The 15,624-nt window shown below is 38.0% G+C and overlaps 1 protein-coding gene across 1 annotated transcript in view; it reads left to right on the top strand.

The window, feature by feature from the left end:
* Positions 1-15,624, top strand: part of EVC2 (EvC ciliary complex subunit 2) — a gene marked incomplete at both ends in the record, with an annotated part of 72,691 nt that overhangs the window by 24,318 nt on the left and 32,749 nt on the right. The window contains 3 exon segments of the mRNA XM_080344133.1: positions 856-1,007; positions 11,576-11,900; positions 15,288-15,527. Coding sequence (XP_080200259.1) covers positions 856-1,007; positions 11,576-11,900; positions 15,288-15,527 — 717 coding nt within the window.

Here is a 15,624-nt window from a genome sequence, read left to right as displayed (position 1 = left end):
TTTTAGGAATTTATTTAAAGTGGGACAGCTTCAATGGGAGGGAGCTAGACACCTCAATCAGAATGTTGCAGTAGTTGGAGTAGTGCCCTAGTAGCGGTGTGCTCAGAGGTATGAACCCCTCCTTTGCTCAGACAGTGGTAGATATCCCATCCCTCTGGACAGAGCAGAATCACTTCCAGCCTTATTTTCTGCAGCTGAAAATTACTCTATCAACAATTTTTTATTTTTTTTTTTATGCCTGAAAATATAATCCCTTTAAATTAAAAGCATGTGCTTTGTTTCGTTTTACATAAAAAGCTGTGCTAGTGAAGCCTTAAAAAAGGGCCAATTTGGTCCTAGGATGAGATATTTGTACTGTTTTTTTGTGTGCTGGTTTTATTAGCTCTCAGTCTCAAGGGAGTCCCACTGAACTGTGAACTGAGTCACTTCCATCATTCATAGGATTAGCTTTTAATTTTGTTCTCCTTGTAATACAGTAATCTTGCCATATATAATTTGTATACCATAGTAATCTTTTAGAAATTGACCTATAAATTTTATAGGGGAAGATAACCTCCTAGAAGGTTTTCACAAGTCTACTGAAGTCAATGTAAAGTCTTCTGTCTTCTCCATTAATTTCTTCATTCATGTTCTGAATCAGTTACATACAAGAAGTTCAGCCTGAAACAAAAGTAGTATATTTGATTTTAGATGCATATCTGAATTGTACAATCTCTTTATACCCTTCCCAGCTTTACGGTTTGGTGACAAGTAGGAACCTTCTCCCCCAGAGTTACCTGCAATAAAATTAGATCAGATGCTCAGTGTAATTTTTTTTTATAATCTGAAGCTTACTTGTTTTGGTTTTTTTTTTAGGAGATACAGCATGATCTCAGTCAAAATCACAAACTGGAGCATTCTCTATTTAATTCAGGTGATCTCTTCAGTGAAGATATAATTATGAATGATAAAATCATCGATATTCTGTCCTTTGAAGAATCTGGCAATATGCTTCAGGCTTTAGAAGAGTAAGAATTCACTGCTATTACATTACATTTGTTACATATATCATCAGCTGAACCTTTGAACATGTTTTGAGTAGCTACCTTTTAATTTTTCTTCATAGTATCTGTTTACATATATGACTGCCTTACTTTAGGTTTTTGAACTGTATTAAATAACTATCTATGGGAACTGAAAATTGTCATGTTTCATATTGCTTTACCTGTAGAAGTCACAGCTCCATCTAGGCCTTAGGCATGCAAGTTTCCCAACCCAAATTAATATATAGTTTTACTTAGCTGTGGTTCACTAAGTAAAGGGAAACTTTTCTGTGTGTAAGAAAATGTTGAAAGGGTATATTCTACTGCTGCTGAACACATTTTGTTTTCAAAAGGGGGTGCCAGCATTACCATGTAGCAGCATATTTTGGAAAAACCTGAATCAGAGTCTAAGGGGTGACAGTTGTAAAGCTGCCAGAACAACACCACGTACTTGCCATCGAAGAGACCACTGGGTAGACCAGAGAAACTCTCCTGATGTTGAAAGGCCGGTCAGGGCTGTTTGACAGAAACATGCCGCTGTTAAAGGTCATCTGTTCTTCAGCTGAATTTGATAAAAAGGTCTGATGTGAGGACACAACAGATTTTGTTTGTTCAGTCTTACTGTTAGCTCCTGGCAAGTCAGGTTACAGGCAGTATTATGCAACTGTAAAGTCTGCAGAAGCTGAAAAGGAGAAGTTACGTGACTGTGAAAGTAATTTGCTTTCTCAAAGGGTAACTAACAGCATTATTATTTCGTGCATTTCTTTGATAATTGGGATCCTATCTCTGTAAATGGCATATTGGTCCTTGCTTTTATAACTGTATAGCAAGTCAGGCTTTGAGAAGATTTGTCCTGAAAATCATTATGTGACTGTTAAGAAGAACAAGATCAAACATTTTTTTAATCTCATGTTAGTTTTAATTTATTTTAGGGATAGTGAATATATAGCTAGTTTGAAAAAAATACTGGACTATTTTCAGATATGTTGTGGTTTAGGAAAGTAAATATTCTTGCAAGCCTTTGGATAGGATTATTTTTATAACTGAATTATTTCTAAACCCATAAACCAGGATTCATTTCTTGGTTTGAATATGTATTCAGGGACTTAAGATTTTTTATATTCTTTCACAGTTACCACAAATGTCTTTCTTGCTTCCACTTCTTTCCTCACAGTTTCTATCTTGTCTGCCTCTAAGGAGGTAGAGCATTGCAGTGAATTAAAATAGATGCCCATTAGCGAACAATCACTAACCTTCTCCACTTTCTGAGTTATCTTTTCCTTTTTCCAGGATGAGGATGGTAGATGGACCACAAAGGCAGGCAGAGTTGTAGTGGTTCCTTCTACAAAATATGATTGAAAAGGTGGTGGTTATTACTGTGAAGGGCTCAAATCAGCCTCTGCCCGTTAGCACTGGGTGCTTCCTAATCCCTGTTTAGATTATCCCAATTCTTCTGTTTGTTTTAAAAGTTTTAAACTGGACCTTCTGATTCGTTTTCTGTTAGGAGATGACACACAGATGCACTTACCATTTGTTTTCCATTCTTTCCCTCTTTTTATTGGCACACGTTGAATATGTGTATTCAGTTACTACATACCCATTGCTCTCATTGGTGGTGCATTTTATCTGACTGACTGAGGATCTCTGCCATGTGAACTCCTACACAAACTCCTACAGCCCAGAGTTACCTTTTCTACTCAGGGGTGAAAAAGAGCACTTCTAGGCTATGATTATTCTCATCCTAAAGTAGACTTCCAAAAAATGAGTTGTATGGGAGCTGTGCCCACTGACCCTGAAGCCTGGGCTGATTAGCTTGGCTGTAGGGATCTGGAGGTGGGTGAAACGAATCCCAGTCTTGCAGACTGGTTGCTAAAATGGTTAAAGCATTGCTTTAAAGCCTGTATTAGATATGTGCAATATTGATTTGCTTTCTTCAGTAGCTATAATATAATACACCTCATCTTTTATCTCTCATTGTTAATGCTTTTATACGATATCTAGCTTAGGATAATTCCTCATCTCTTAGTGTTGGTTCCTAATTCATTCTGCAAGTTGGGGTAAAGCTGTCCTTTAACTTCTGACCTGTATGACTCAAAGGTTTCATTTTAGTTTGTACTTAATAAACTGTTGTACATTATCCAGGTTTTTAGCTGATTCCAAAGACAAAGTAATGTGCCCTAGGAGCTTCTATGATAGTGATCTAGGCTGAAACCAAAATCCTTCTTTTTACTGAATTGCCTGCCTTAAGGATAGAAATTTGCAAAACATAATGGAACAAAGAAAGATGGTGCATTTTTGATTTATTAATGGATAATTGAACTCAATTTGAATGGATTCTGCCCTTGAATGAAATGTTGTAATTTTACTAGTTGTGGTCAGAATCAGTTTTTCCACAGTGCTGCATTTTGTTTTATTACATTCATCATCGCCCAATAGAATAGTTGGGTTTTCTGTACGGAGCTGAGGAATGAGGCTTGTATTGTCTCAGAGGAGTGGCAGCATACTGAGGATAAGAACTGAGCTTGTATTTTGCATGCAATTCTTTTGTGTCAAATGTATACCAATATGGATTGTAGCATAACAATCCTTGTTATTATTTGGGGCGGCGAAAGTATAGGGGCTTTTGTTAGAGAGCTTTTGATACTTTAGATATTTTCAACCAACCAACATCTTGCTTGTATACTAGTTTAATAATTCCTTCTGCATGCATCGGTGCAGCTATTTGTCATTTTCTCTGCATGGCATACATGTAAGCTTGCCAACATAGTTGATATATTCTTTTTAAATTGCACTGTGATAGTAAACGTGGTTGGAATTATTCTGGTGCTTTGTTCTTTTGTCCAGACACAAATGAGAAAATTACTCAGAAAAGTAAGAGCCACATGATTTTTTTGTTCTCTTTACAACATTTAGCTGTGTTGATAGTCCATGCCTTTTACGAAGTGACAGTGCCAAATTGTTTAGCAAACACATTAAAGAGCATGTGTTCAATATTTATGGACAGGGACATCTTTGGAGTGTAAACAGTTTGCAATGTCAGGAGGATTGGATAGAGAACAAAACATACTTTAAATATTTCATAAGGAGGCTTCTTAGTTACTCATTTGGTGAGTTTTGTCTTAATAAGTCATATTCTTGATGTACATTATGCAGCAAAATAGCTTGGCTTTTATTCTCAGTAGGTTCCTTACTGTGTATATTCCTGAATATTGGCCCATTGGCAATGAATGCTGATGAGAAGCAGCTATGTGATTTGAATATTTGATGTACACACTAGAAGACTGTGTTCCAAAAAGTTGTGGGTCTCTTTTTCTGTATGTCTGGAAAAGAATATGAAGAGAGCTGATCAGCTTGGGTTTGTGTCCAATGTGATGAAGTCTGTCCATGCTCGTAGTCTCAGAAGATGAAAGGCAACTTCATTTCTTTAAGTGTCTTTCCACTACTATAACTTTTCTTTTTCATCTTCCTTTTGTGCAGCTATGCTTCCTTGAGTTTGGCAGAGCTGTAACTGAACCTGAACCTACTTGCTGAAACACAATACATACTGCCAATTATGCTGGAAAATCACAAAGTAATATGTATGCATTGCAGCTGATTTTTTTCTGATGGTAGAGGGCATTGAGGTCAATGTACGAGAGAACAGGATCAAACTGTCTCCAGAAAACCTTGACAGAAAAGTCAAAAACCATTTACTATGATATTAGAAGTTCACTTTTTCTTTCTAAATGTAAATTTCTTACTGTACATCTCATTTTAATTTGCTATGGAGCTAATGTGGGGTTTTCTTCACCCTGAATTCAAATGGAAAGTAAGAATAAAAGATTCAATTGTCATAGCAGCTAGGCTTGAATATTCTTACATACAAAATGGTGAGACATAGTTACATGGTTAATACCAAGAAAACAAAAAAAAAGAGGAGCTAATTTCTGTAGTTCATAACTTTTTAAAAGTGTAATCAAAAGTTTAGAGTTTTTGAAGGGAGGGCAATGTGTACAATGCAAGAACACAACAATAAATACTATAATCACATGGATGTAACAATAAGATACAGTGAATAGACATGAAACAAACCCCAAACTGTGCATTTGTTGTTCTATGTTGTAAATGCTGTTGTGAGCTTGACAGGTGTGTAAACTATACATTTTTTTTCCATCAGAGAAACTCAAATGCTTAATAGGTGATAGGAGTCGATAAGACAGGGGAACTGAGGAAAACAATTCATTTGAAATTAATGAATACATATCCTTTTTCATCTAAAAAATGTCACTTTTCTTTGATGTTGGCTAACTATGAAGAAATTGTGTTCAGAATTATATGGGTCATTTATGCTGTTCACCCAGAACAATTTATCTCATCCAAAAAACCAGTCTGCTTTTGAGAGCAGTACTGTTAGTGATGCTTTACTCCATGTAATTTTGAAAGAAGGCTGGTATCTCCTACCGATTCTGTCATCTGAATACTCACCCTGTCTGAGTAGATCAGAAGAATCTGAGTAGATGACAGCAAAGTTGGACGCTTCTCAGGCATTAATGCATAATGCATATAGCCGTAATATTTATTTATGCTTTTGATAGTATCCAGGCTGAAGTTGGTGCTTTTACAATCAGCGGTAAAATGCATGATGACTTCACTGGAAGCAGAACTAGAGTCTTTTTAATGCTTTTTTTCCATAGTAGATTTTCAGTGAAATAGCATTTCCTGAGCTATGTTGCAACAGCTGTATTATAGCTAGCTGTATTTTTAAAATTAGTTTGTTGAAGATCACTGATTTATCGGTTTTCATACTTTCTGCAGTCAAAGCAGAGATTTTCAGCCTCTTAAATGCAAGATTTTTCAAATGTTTTTTAAACAGTTTAATTTGTGAATTGAAATACCTTCGATTTCTTTATATTGTTGTGGAGAGTTAAAGGAATTTGATAGTGAAACTGCTGCCAAATCTAGTGCATGTACTCTTGGCAGGTTTTCATGAATAATTTTTTTTCTGAAGAGCTACTGGTCTCTCAGCTCAATTTATCATCTTTTTCAATTCTGGTTTTGTCAGCATTCTGACTTTTTCTGGAAAGCTGAATTTAACCTATGACTCATCCATGTGAAAGCATCCTTAGGTAATCGTCACATACATTTCTTAGCAATTTTATCTGTTGATGGGATGTCCTGTATCCCGGGTCGGCTCATGATTCAGCTGTACTCACTTTACGCTTAGATGCATCAGTGTCACAGGACTGATGGATGAACTCCCCCAGTTGAGAGCTGGCTGCAGGCCAGTACAGCTACTGGTGTAGCACAGAGCATCTTCAGACCTCCTCTAACACAGGTGGGCCATGCCCAGCCTGGCAGCAGGGAAAAGCAATGTAACCTGCTCCAGCATGGGACAGCTGAAGAATTTGAGCAGTCAGTGGCTGTTGGTGGCCGTTCTGACCCCATACCGTTACTTCTGCTTCTACTTCAGTTCAGTTTTGGTCTCCTGCAAAGATTTGCACCTCATCACACTGCAGCCTGCATAAATCCCTGCCCTGAAGTGTTTGCAATCTCTGTTGTGATGGGACCCAGGAGAGTGTGGGAAGCAGAGGAGGGAGAAAGGGAGGGAGAGACTGAAGAAGCTACAGCACCGCACACAGTGTCCGCATGGACACAGCAATTAAAGCAAAAAATTAACGAACAAACAAGCAAAACCAAAACAGCGAAGGAAACAAAACACAGCCCAGTGTACTGATGTTGTATTACTAACCCCTCAATAAATAGATGATTTAGAAAACAAAAAACAACTGCAGCTGAAGACCTTTGATGGCTTTCTCTGCTTACTGTAACCAAAGCCAGCACTGGCACATACTGCTTCATGTCTTGACTGTATGATTCTTCCTGTCCGATGCTCTCTCCGTCTTCACTTCTCTGAAGTGTGACAAGGCAACACAGATCATAACACTTCTTTTCTCTTCCTCACTGCACCTGTCCCATCAGCGCTGTGCCTGTGGGTTCAGGAGATGTGCTGCTCTGGCTCTACTGGTGGCAGTGGGTGCCCTGGGCTGGGAGCTGGTGTGTGTCTGTCTGTCCTTCCCCAGCTGTGTTTCTCTCCCCAGCAGGAGCTGATGCAGCTGCCGTGCTGTGGTGCTCCAAGTCACGGCTGCAGTGCGGTATTGGGGACAGTGGAGACAAACCATCCACAAATTACTCTAAATTACATGATTTTCAGGAGTGTTGTGTGTAACAAAAGGATGCTTTTGCAGCAACTGCTGTCGCAGGGCTCCAGTCTCCTCTGGATGCTGTTCTAATACATGTGCTTCTAACTGGCTACCATTTCAAGATGAGATGAGTCTTCTGAAAATTATGAGGTTTTCTGTTTTGGTTGTAAAATGTCACCAGAGGGGAGTTTGCTTGATGTTTGTCTCCCCTTTAGACTTCAGAAAATTGTGTCACAGTAGTTTTTTTATCTTTGTAAACTCTGCATTAGTTTTAAAAATGTGTCAGAAAGCCATTAGTTCATTTCAGGACAGTTTAATTCAGCAAGTTTTAATTCTCCTGTTCAAAAATTCTCTCTGCCAGCCCCTGATTGGAATAATAAGACTTAAAGGCATGATTCTTTTGTAGTTAATGATAGCTTTACTTTTTTCTTGTGGTGTGATGTGTTGTGGATTTTTTCTTTAAAATAAATCTGACTGTTTCTTTCCTGACCCTAGCTGCTTTCCTGTATTCTTTTATTAGGTCTGTGGAGGACATGAGATGCTCAGACTCTCTGCTTCTCTGTGTTTGGTGTCTGGGATTCTTCTCTCCCAGATCCCTCTGACAGATCTTTAAATCCTCTTCCTCTTCAAGTGAGTGAAAAATCTATACATTTGCTGTTTGCAGTTTCATTTTTTATGTGTCTTTTCCCATTCGTCGCTTCACACTTTTGTATCACCTACCTTCTATACTGTCTTTATCCTTTCTCTGCAGGCTTTGTCCAACAGAAGCTTTGATCTTTTTCATCACTAGGTTGCCATCTGCTACCTGTACTTCACTGGTTTTCATGTTTCTACTATGTTGAATATGCTCAGGAGGAGATGCGAGGCCTTTTAAACATGAATTGCTCTAACAAGCAGAGCGCAGAGCATTTAAAGCAACTTGTTAAATCTGCCTCAGTTTGAGAAGGCATGGAGTGTCAGGTTAGGATTTCTTTTTCCCTAGGTGTCACAAAACATTGCACATTTAATCTGGATGGTGGTAAGCAAGGTTCTTCTGATAAGACTTGTGTCTGAAAGCATTTGAGTTATTTTATGTACAGAATTCCTGTTTTGTACTGACTGTTGGCATCTAAGACTCTGTTGATGCAGCTTGTTAAAGCTGCCCTCAACCTCTCACTTGGAATAAGAGCTTGAATCAGGGTTTCTGGTGCATGTGATGAGCTTGTCTCACTCCCACTAGCTACTGTGTGGAGGAGGCAATCCAGAAACAGAGCGCATCACGTGGAAGGTAGATTTCAAATTTTTACAGACACAGCCTTTCCGCAGCTGCCGCTGAAAAAGGGTAATGGTCTGGCTGCTGTCTTCCAGGATGTGACCTGAGAGATCTGTGGCTTGTAATTACTTTTTCTCCATGCTATTACCATTGGATTGATGGAACAGTTCATGCGCTTCTTCTGCTTCATTGCCTTCTTCACAGATGCGCTGTCAGGAAAATGGAGGGTGAGAGTTGTAGATTAAATACACCGGAGATCTTAACAGCCTTATCATTCACTCGCTGACATGTGAGCCTCAGGTGAACTACACCTATTGCTCCTCTTGCATTCGGCATCATGATCATCAGGAGTGGAGTTAACTGGGTACCCTTGTCTTTCTGTGGGTGAGGAGCATGGGAATTTTGCGCAAAATAAAATGAGGTCTAGTCTATAATGACTTACAGTAAATTGGAAGAAATGCTGTGGAAGACTGGGGGAAGATAACAATAGGAAATACTGTGATGGTATTTGGTTTTGTCTTTTATTCTTGGGATCACTGCTGAAGAAGACTGAAAGAGTAACAAGTAAGGAGAAAGGTGAGGAATGGCTTAATCTTTTTTCAAAGCATGCTGAAAAAAAATCCTGTGTTTGTGGTAACAAATAAATGTTCTGTTATGAGCTATGTATCAACATAGTAGAGCTGTGAAGTGTTGCTTTCCAGGGAGAGATATGAAGAATTTGGTCTTTCACACCTCAGTAAGAAAGGGTTAGTAGTTGCTGTGACCACCATCTATCAGTGCACACACGAAGAACAGAAAAATAATGACTAAGGAATTTGTTATTCCAGCAAAGAGAGCTGGAAGTTGAAACTAATCAAATTCAAGCTGAAGATAAGGTGACCATTTTTAGGTCTTAAGGGAATTGTCAAGTGGAGCAATTAATTAAAGTGTTGTTTAGTTCTCTATTAGAGGATGCTTGAAAACCAAGATGAGATGTTTCTCACAAAAGACAGTTACGCTTCGATTAAATCAGAGCTACTGGACTTGAAGCAGGAATTAAACCAGAAAAATAAATCCAGTGGCTTGGATTTTACAGGCTAATACTAAATTGGTGAAGCTACAAAGGGAAGCCTCCTGCCACTACCTGGCAGTCAGTAGGGAAATGCTATAGCATAAAGCTCCTGTTTTCTAGATTCTTCTTTTATTTAAGTCCATTTGCACAGAACTGAAACACTTCTTTTTTGAAGTTAGTTGTCACATGTCAACAGCTTAGTACTAGCTGGATATGTCAGCAAAACTCCCAGGACTTCTGTAAACAGAAAGACTTAAAAGAAAATACGTATCTGCGCTGCCCATTAGAAGTACTTGCTGTGTTGCTTCAGCATCCTGTTCCCTTGGGCCTGCTGTCACCTGTCCTCTGTGTCTGTCCTGTGGTCCTGGAGCGAGAAGGACTCTTCCCAAGCAGAGGGAGCAGATCAGCACCCTGGCAGACTTGACCATGGATGCAGCTGAACACCACTCAAGAAGGCTGTGTACCTACAGCTGCTATCCTGCAATGTCCATCTGCACGCAGCACAGAGAAGCTGGGTTGTTGTGTTGACTTGGGGACACTATAGAAAATACTAGCTCTTACAGGATCTTCAAATTACTGTGAAGAATATTTCAGTCACAGGGATCTAGGCCCTCATGGCGGTGATTCCTGCTCCTGTGGAGGAGATTTTTGCAGCTGCAACCAGCCAGTCCTGGAGCAGACAAGCATGGGCATCACCACTGCAAGAGAAAAATCTCTCTGGTTCTTTGTGATCAATTATCATAGCTTAAGCTCATGTCTCTTAAATACTTCAAATATTTGAGTCATAGTGAGAAAACAATTCCATCCCATTGATTTCTAAATGAGAAAAATACATCTCTTGTGTTTAACAGAAGGGAGGTGATAATATATCACTGATTCACTTTTAATTAAATTTTATTTGCTTACAGAGGAAAGTTTGTTTGACAAAAAGTTGAAATATTTATAGGTTTGCATGCTTTGATATATACCATTCTGAATGTAGTATCATTCTGTTTTGCAAATCTTGACAAGACCTTTGTTATGGATTTGAAATACATTGACTGTGGAACAAATCAAACCAATAGTTCATCTTAATTGAAAAAATAATGAATTTAAGCTCTTAAAAGGCTATTTTGTAGGTCACAAATTCTGTATACTTAGTCTATACAGAGAAGAATACGTTTGTTCATGTAAATTGACATGCAAGGTCAAAACCTACTTGAATCTCTGATCTTGAATTGAGTGCAGAATATGCAAAGCTGTAGAATGTACAGTAGTTATGTACTATATGAAATGAGAATAATTATAATTCCAGTTTAATAACTCTAAAAAGAAATGAGAATGTATTCATATGCAACATGACATTTATTACATTTTATAAAAGTCGTGTATTTCCCTCTGGTTTTAATCTTTCTTCTGGATCTCTATTAATGTTGATGAGAAAGAAACATATCAGCTTTTAAAATTTATTTGTATCAGCACACAATCAAAGCACTCTCCCCTCTTCCCTGCAGACAAGGGAATACACCAGCACAAAACACAAAACAGTGATGTGTTAGTGAAGATGGGTCAGTAAGTTGGGAACTATTTTACGAAGTCAGTGAAATTTCTAGTCTATTCATATACTCACTTAATCTGATTATTCTCACAGAGGTTGTGTTTGTGGTCGTTTGGCTGTCTTGTTTGTTTTGGTTTGGTTTTGTTTGGGTTTTTTTTTTGTGGTGGTGGTTTTGTGTGTGTGTTTTGGTTTGGTTTTGTGTGGGTTTTTTTGTGGAGGTTTTTGTTTGTTTTTAAACTGAGAATTTTTTGAGTTCTAAAGGAAAGCTTTTCCTTTTTCTGTCTAAGATAGAAATAACAGGAATGGCCATACTTCATAAAAACTGCTGTAGTAAAAGTTGGCTCACCCAGCTATTTAATGAAGGGTAGTCAGTATTATTATTTAATGGTCAGTAAACTCATATGCTGTGATATCCGTGCACTTCTTTGACCGCCATTCAGTTACCCAATATGGAATGAATCTAGATAACCTTATATTCTGATAGAATTTTCTTGCAACCTGTGTTTTCAAACAGTCTTGATTGCCTTTCTGCAGCTTGGAGGTTGCCAGCCTGACACGCGCGGATGCTGAACTGGAGGCATATCGAATGCAGATATGTAAAGAAGCGATTGCTATGATGATGAAGAACATGGTCTTAAGTCACAGCATCTTTCCTCATGTGGAGAAAAGAATGAGTTTGATTTTCAAAAAACAATTTCTTGCAATGGAGAAAGAGATTCAAGAGGAATACAGAAGGAAGATGGTGGCTTTAACAGCTGAATGTAATCTGGAAACTAGGAAGAAAATGGAGACTCAACAGCAAAAAGCGAGAAATGCAATTGAAGAGGCTGAAGAATTAATTAAGAAAATGAATGAAAAGGTAAATCTGATACAAAGTCAAGATATTTTGCATGATATGTGGTTTTATGTAGATGGTGTCTCTTTTAGACTAGAATAGCAGAGTTGTCCTCTTAGAAGAGTAAAGAGGTCTGGAGTCCTTGACATGTACCTGTTGGAGAGGGTTCAGAGGAGGCCATAAAAATGAGAGGGATGGAACACCTGTCCTATGAGGAAAGGCTGAGGGAGTTGGGGTTGTTCAGTCTGGAGAAAAGAAGGCTCTGGGGAGACCTTATTGCATCCTTTCAGTACGTAAAAGGGGCCTGTAAGAAAGATGAAGACAAACTTCTTAGTAGGGCATGTTACAATAGGACAAGAGGTAATGGTTTAGAACTGAAAGAGACTAGATACAAGACAGATGGTTTTTTATGATGAGGGAGGTGAAACACTGGCCCATGTTGCCCAGAGAGGTGGTGGATGCCCCATCCCTGGAAACATCCCAGGCCAGGCTGAACGGGGCTCTGAGCAACCTGATCTGGTTGAAGATGTCCCTGCTCATTGCAGAGGGTTTGGACTAGATGACCTTTGAACGTCCCTTCCAGTCCAAACTATTCTATGATTCTAAGAGAAAAGCTATACAATTTAAATATGTTAAAAATTCAAATGTCATAATTAAGGTAGATGTTATTAAGAAACTGTGTTTTATTTCACCGAAAAGTGAATTTGTCTCAAGAGAATCTGTGACACTTGAAAACAAAAGGCTGTCATTACCCTGATTTTTTTTTTTATAGTCACTTAAATCCCTGCAACGTGATGTATTTTTATTTACTATATTTTACTGCAGTCAGCCACTGTATAAAGTATTTTGCACATTCAGAGTAGAGCAAACTCTCTGCATCCTGAAACTTACAATCTGGGTAAAAAGCCTCCAGTATTAATATTCTTATTTTGAAGAAAGTGAGAGTAGAAGTGCAACCAAAGGCTGATTTCCTCCAAACCGAGTGAAGACAAGCAGAACAATCTATATTTTAGGCAGAGCATGGAGTGGACTTTGCTTGAAAATAGCCTCTGGATAATAGCAAGATAAATAATTTAAGACAGAGAATGATTCTTTAGAAGTTTAGAGTCTTCCTTTAAGTACAAGCTTAGTGCTTGTGTGTGTCACTTTCTTTCAAATATCATTGTCCAAATGGGTGTCATTACCCAGGATTTCTCCAACAGTCTCTAGCTGGAATTAGAGCCCTGGTCACCAGTCCAACATCTCATGTACAAAATTATGCTCCACTTTTCCATGTATTTTTCCAAACATATAAAATGTTTACAGTAAAAATTATTTCCATTCTCCCCTCCCCCCCTTTTTTTCATTTTTACTTCATGTTTCTGAAGAGGATTCTGTTAGATTTTGTATATTTTGACTCTATAAGCTTGAAATGCTAAAATATAGAAATTAATGTTTCATGGTTGTCTAATTATAACTCACATTAAGAGGATGACTTGCTGGGAATAAATAGTGGAGTTCATTACTTACCAGTGGGGCTCTGCTTCTGTAGCACCAGTGGATATGTGGGTATTGAATGTGATGTTCCTGAGTTTCCAGCTGTCTGTTTCAATTTGATGACAAGGAAATAATAAGTTATGTCAGGAGTATAATCCATTAGACCAGTATATTCTTTGCTGTGTATGCTCTCTTTGTAGACATTAAGTTTTGACCTTCTGTTGTTTTGGGTTTTTTTTTTAAAAAAAAAAGCATTTTTATTTGCATGTCATATACCTACAATTGTTCGGGACTTTTATGACAACTCATGATCGCAGTTTTGACAAAAAGTTTTTTGCTGAGCATGACCCATCAAAGGTACTATAGTATGTTGAGGCTCTCAGGAAGAACTTTTGTTTATCAGGCTGTTGCATGGAGAAAGTTGACAGCACAAGGCTAGCAAGCCAGTTGGATTACTTGGATGTTTCCAGGTGCATTTTAAATTATGACTCTAGGGAGCTTTCAAATATCTGTAAGATACGAACATCCTGAACTATAGATGCTAGAAAGTCAAAGGAGACAGCAAGGAAGGGACACTTGCAGCCATTGTTTTAAAGGTAAGGTGAATTGTACTCTGCAGAAGTCATTTTCCTTCTATTGGTTATAGAATGAGCCTAGACTAGATGTCAAACACTTAGAACTTGCTCAGATATATCCTACCTTTGCATAGAGAGAGGCCTGGCTGAAACTCAGTAGCTGAACTCACACTGAATATGCTCTCAGCAGAGTGGCGTTTACACAAAATACATTGGTATTGTTTCAGTCTAGTTTATATTGGAAATCCTGCGTGATAGGAATCAAACAAGGAATTATGGCCAATCCAATACTTGTCACAATCCATTTATCCTATGTTGACATCTTGCTGCTTGCTTTCCTGTCTGCGAAAGGGCTTATTTTTGTACTTGCCATGGAACCTGATCCAAAAGCATGTACCAGAGCACTAAGGGTGGCCCACATGTGCTCCTAGCAGCAGCTGTGCTGAGGTCCAAGAGATGACAGTGGAAAACATCTGGAGCAATAACCTCCTCCCTTTCTCAGACAAAACACAGAATGTATATTCCCTGCATTTTCGATTTATTATTTACTGTCTTGCATTGTGTCTCTTGGGAAAGAGGAGTGAGGTATGGGGGGCCTCAGTACAGAGATCAGTTCTCCCCAGATAAATAGTATGAAATTTAGAACAAGACCACCATAACTACTGTTAGGTAGCTCTGCTGACATGAGAGGCATTCTTTGCTCTTTGGGACATGTATGTTTTTATTCTATAATGAGTTTATGCCATCTGAGATTAAAACTATGAATGTGTCTTACTGGAGAACTATGAGAATGTATTTCTTGCAAAGAAGCTTTTGAAATAATTGCAATTTAATTCTACTCCTTTGTAACTCTGAAATGATCAATTTGTAGAAACCAATAAACTAGGTCACAAATAGTATGAACTTTCAGAGATTTGTAGTAGAATATTTTTTCTAATCTATATTGTTTATAAAAATGTATGCTTATTTCATTGTTCTGACTTATGTGAGTCTATTTAATTTTAATAGGATTTCAGGATCGATGAAACCTAAGAAATTAATTTCACATATAACCTTTGTGTTGAATTTCATGCTGTTTTCTATAATTTATCTTAATTAATGCTTCTAAATTCTAAAAAGACTTCATTATGCCTTGGAAATGTTATCTGGATTAGAGATTGACAGCTGTACAACCCCTGTCATTCCAATCAGACAAAAACCATGGAAAGTGTACAGTGATTTAGTATTAGCCTCATTCAAACCTGAAATGACAGTAATCAGAGTATGCATAAAATATATATGAGCTAGTAGTTCTGATGCTTTCAAGTACGTTGAATACTGAAAGTCACTTCTGATTTATTTATTTCTCTCTTCTCTGCAGCCTGCTATAGAATACAAAAGTCTGCTCGATAGACTTCATAGACTGGAGCAGGACCATCTGAAGAGGTTCCTTCTGATTAAGCAAGAGGAATACTTTGCAAAGGCTTATAGGCAGCTGGCTGTCATCCAGAGGAAGGAGCTCCATAGCATCTTTTTTACACAGATAACAAACGCTACTCTCAAGGGAGAACTGAAGTTGGAAGCAGCTAAAACATTAGTGGAAGATTACTCTAAAATACAGGTAATAGGATGATAACTCCATTCCTAACCTTATGACAGAATACAAACCCACCGTAACTTTTAAGAAATATTTCAGTAAATATGTCTGAGGATAAATG

This window comes from Nesoenas mayeri (genome assembly GCF_963082525.1).
Source record: "Nesoenas mayeri genome assembly, chromosome: 4".
Taxonomy (NCBI): Eukaryota; Metazoa; Chordata; class Aves; order Columbiformes; family Columbidae; genus Nesoenas; species Nesoenas mayeri.
This window is presented reverse-complemented; position numbering and strand designations above follow the sequence as displayed.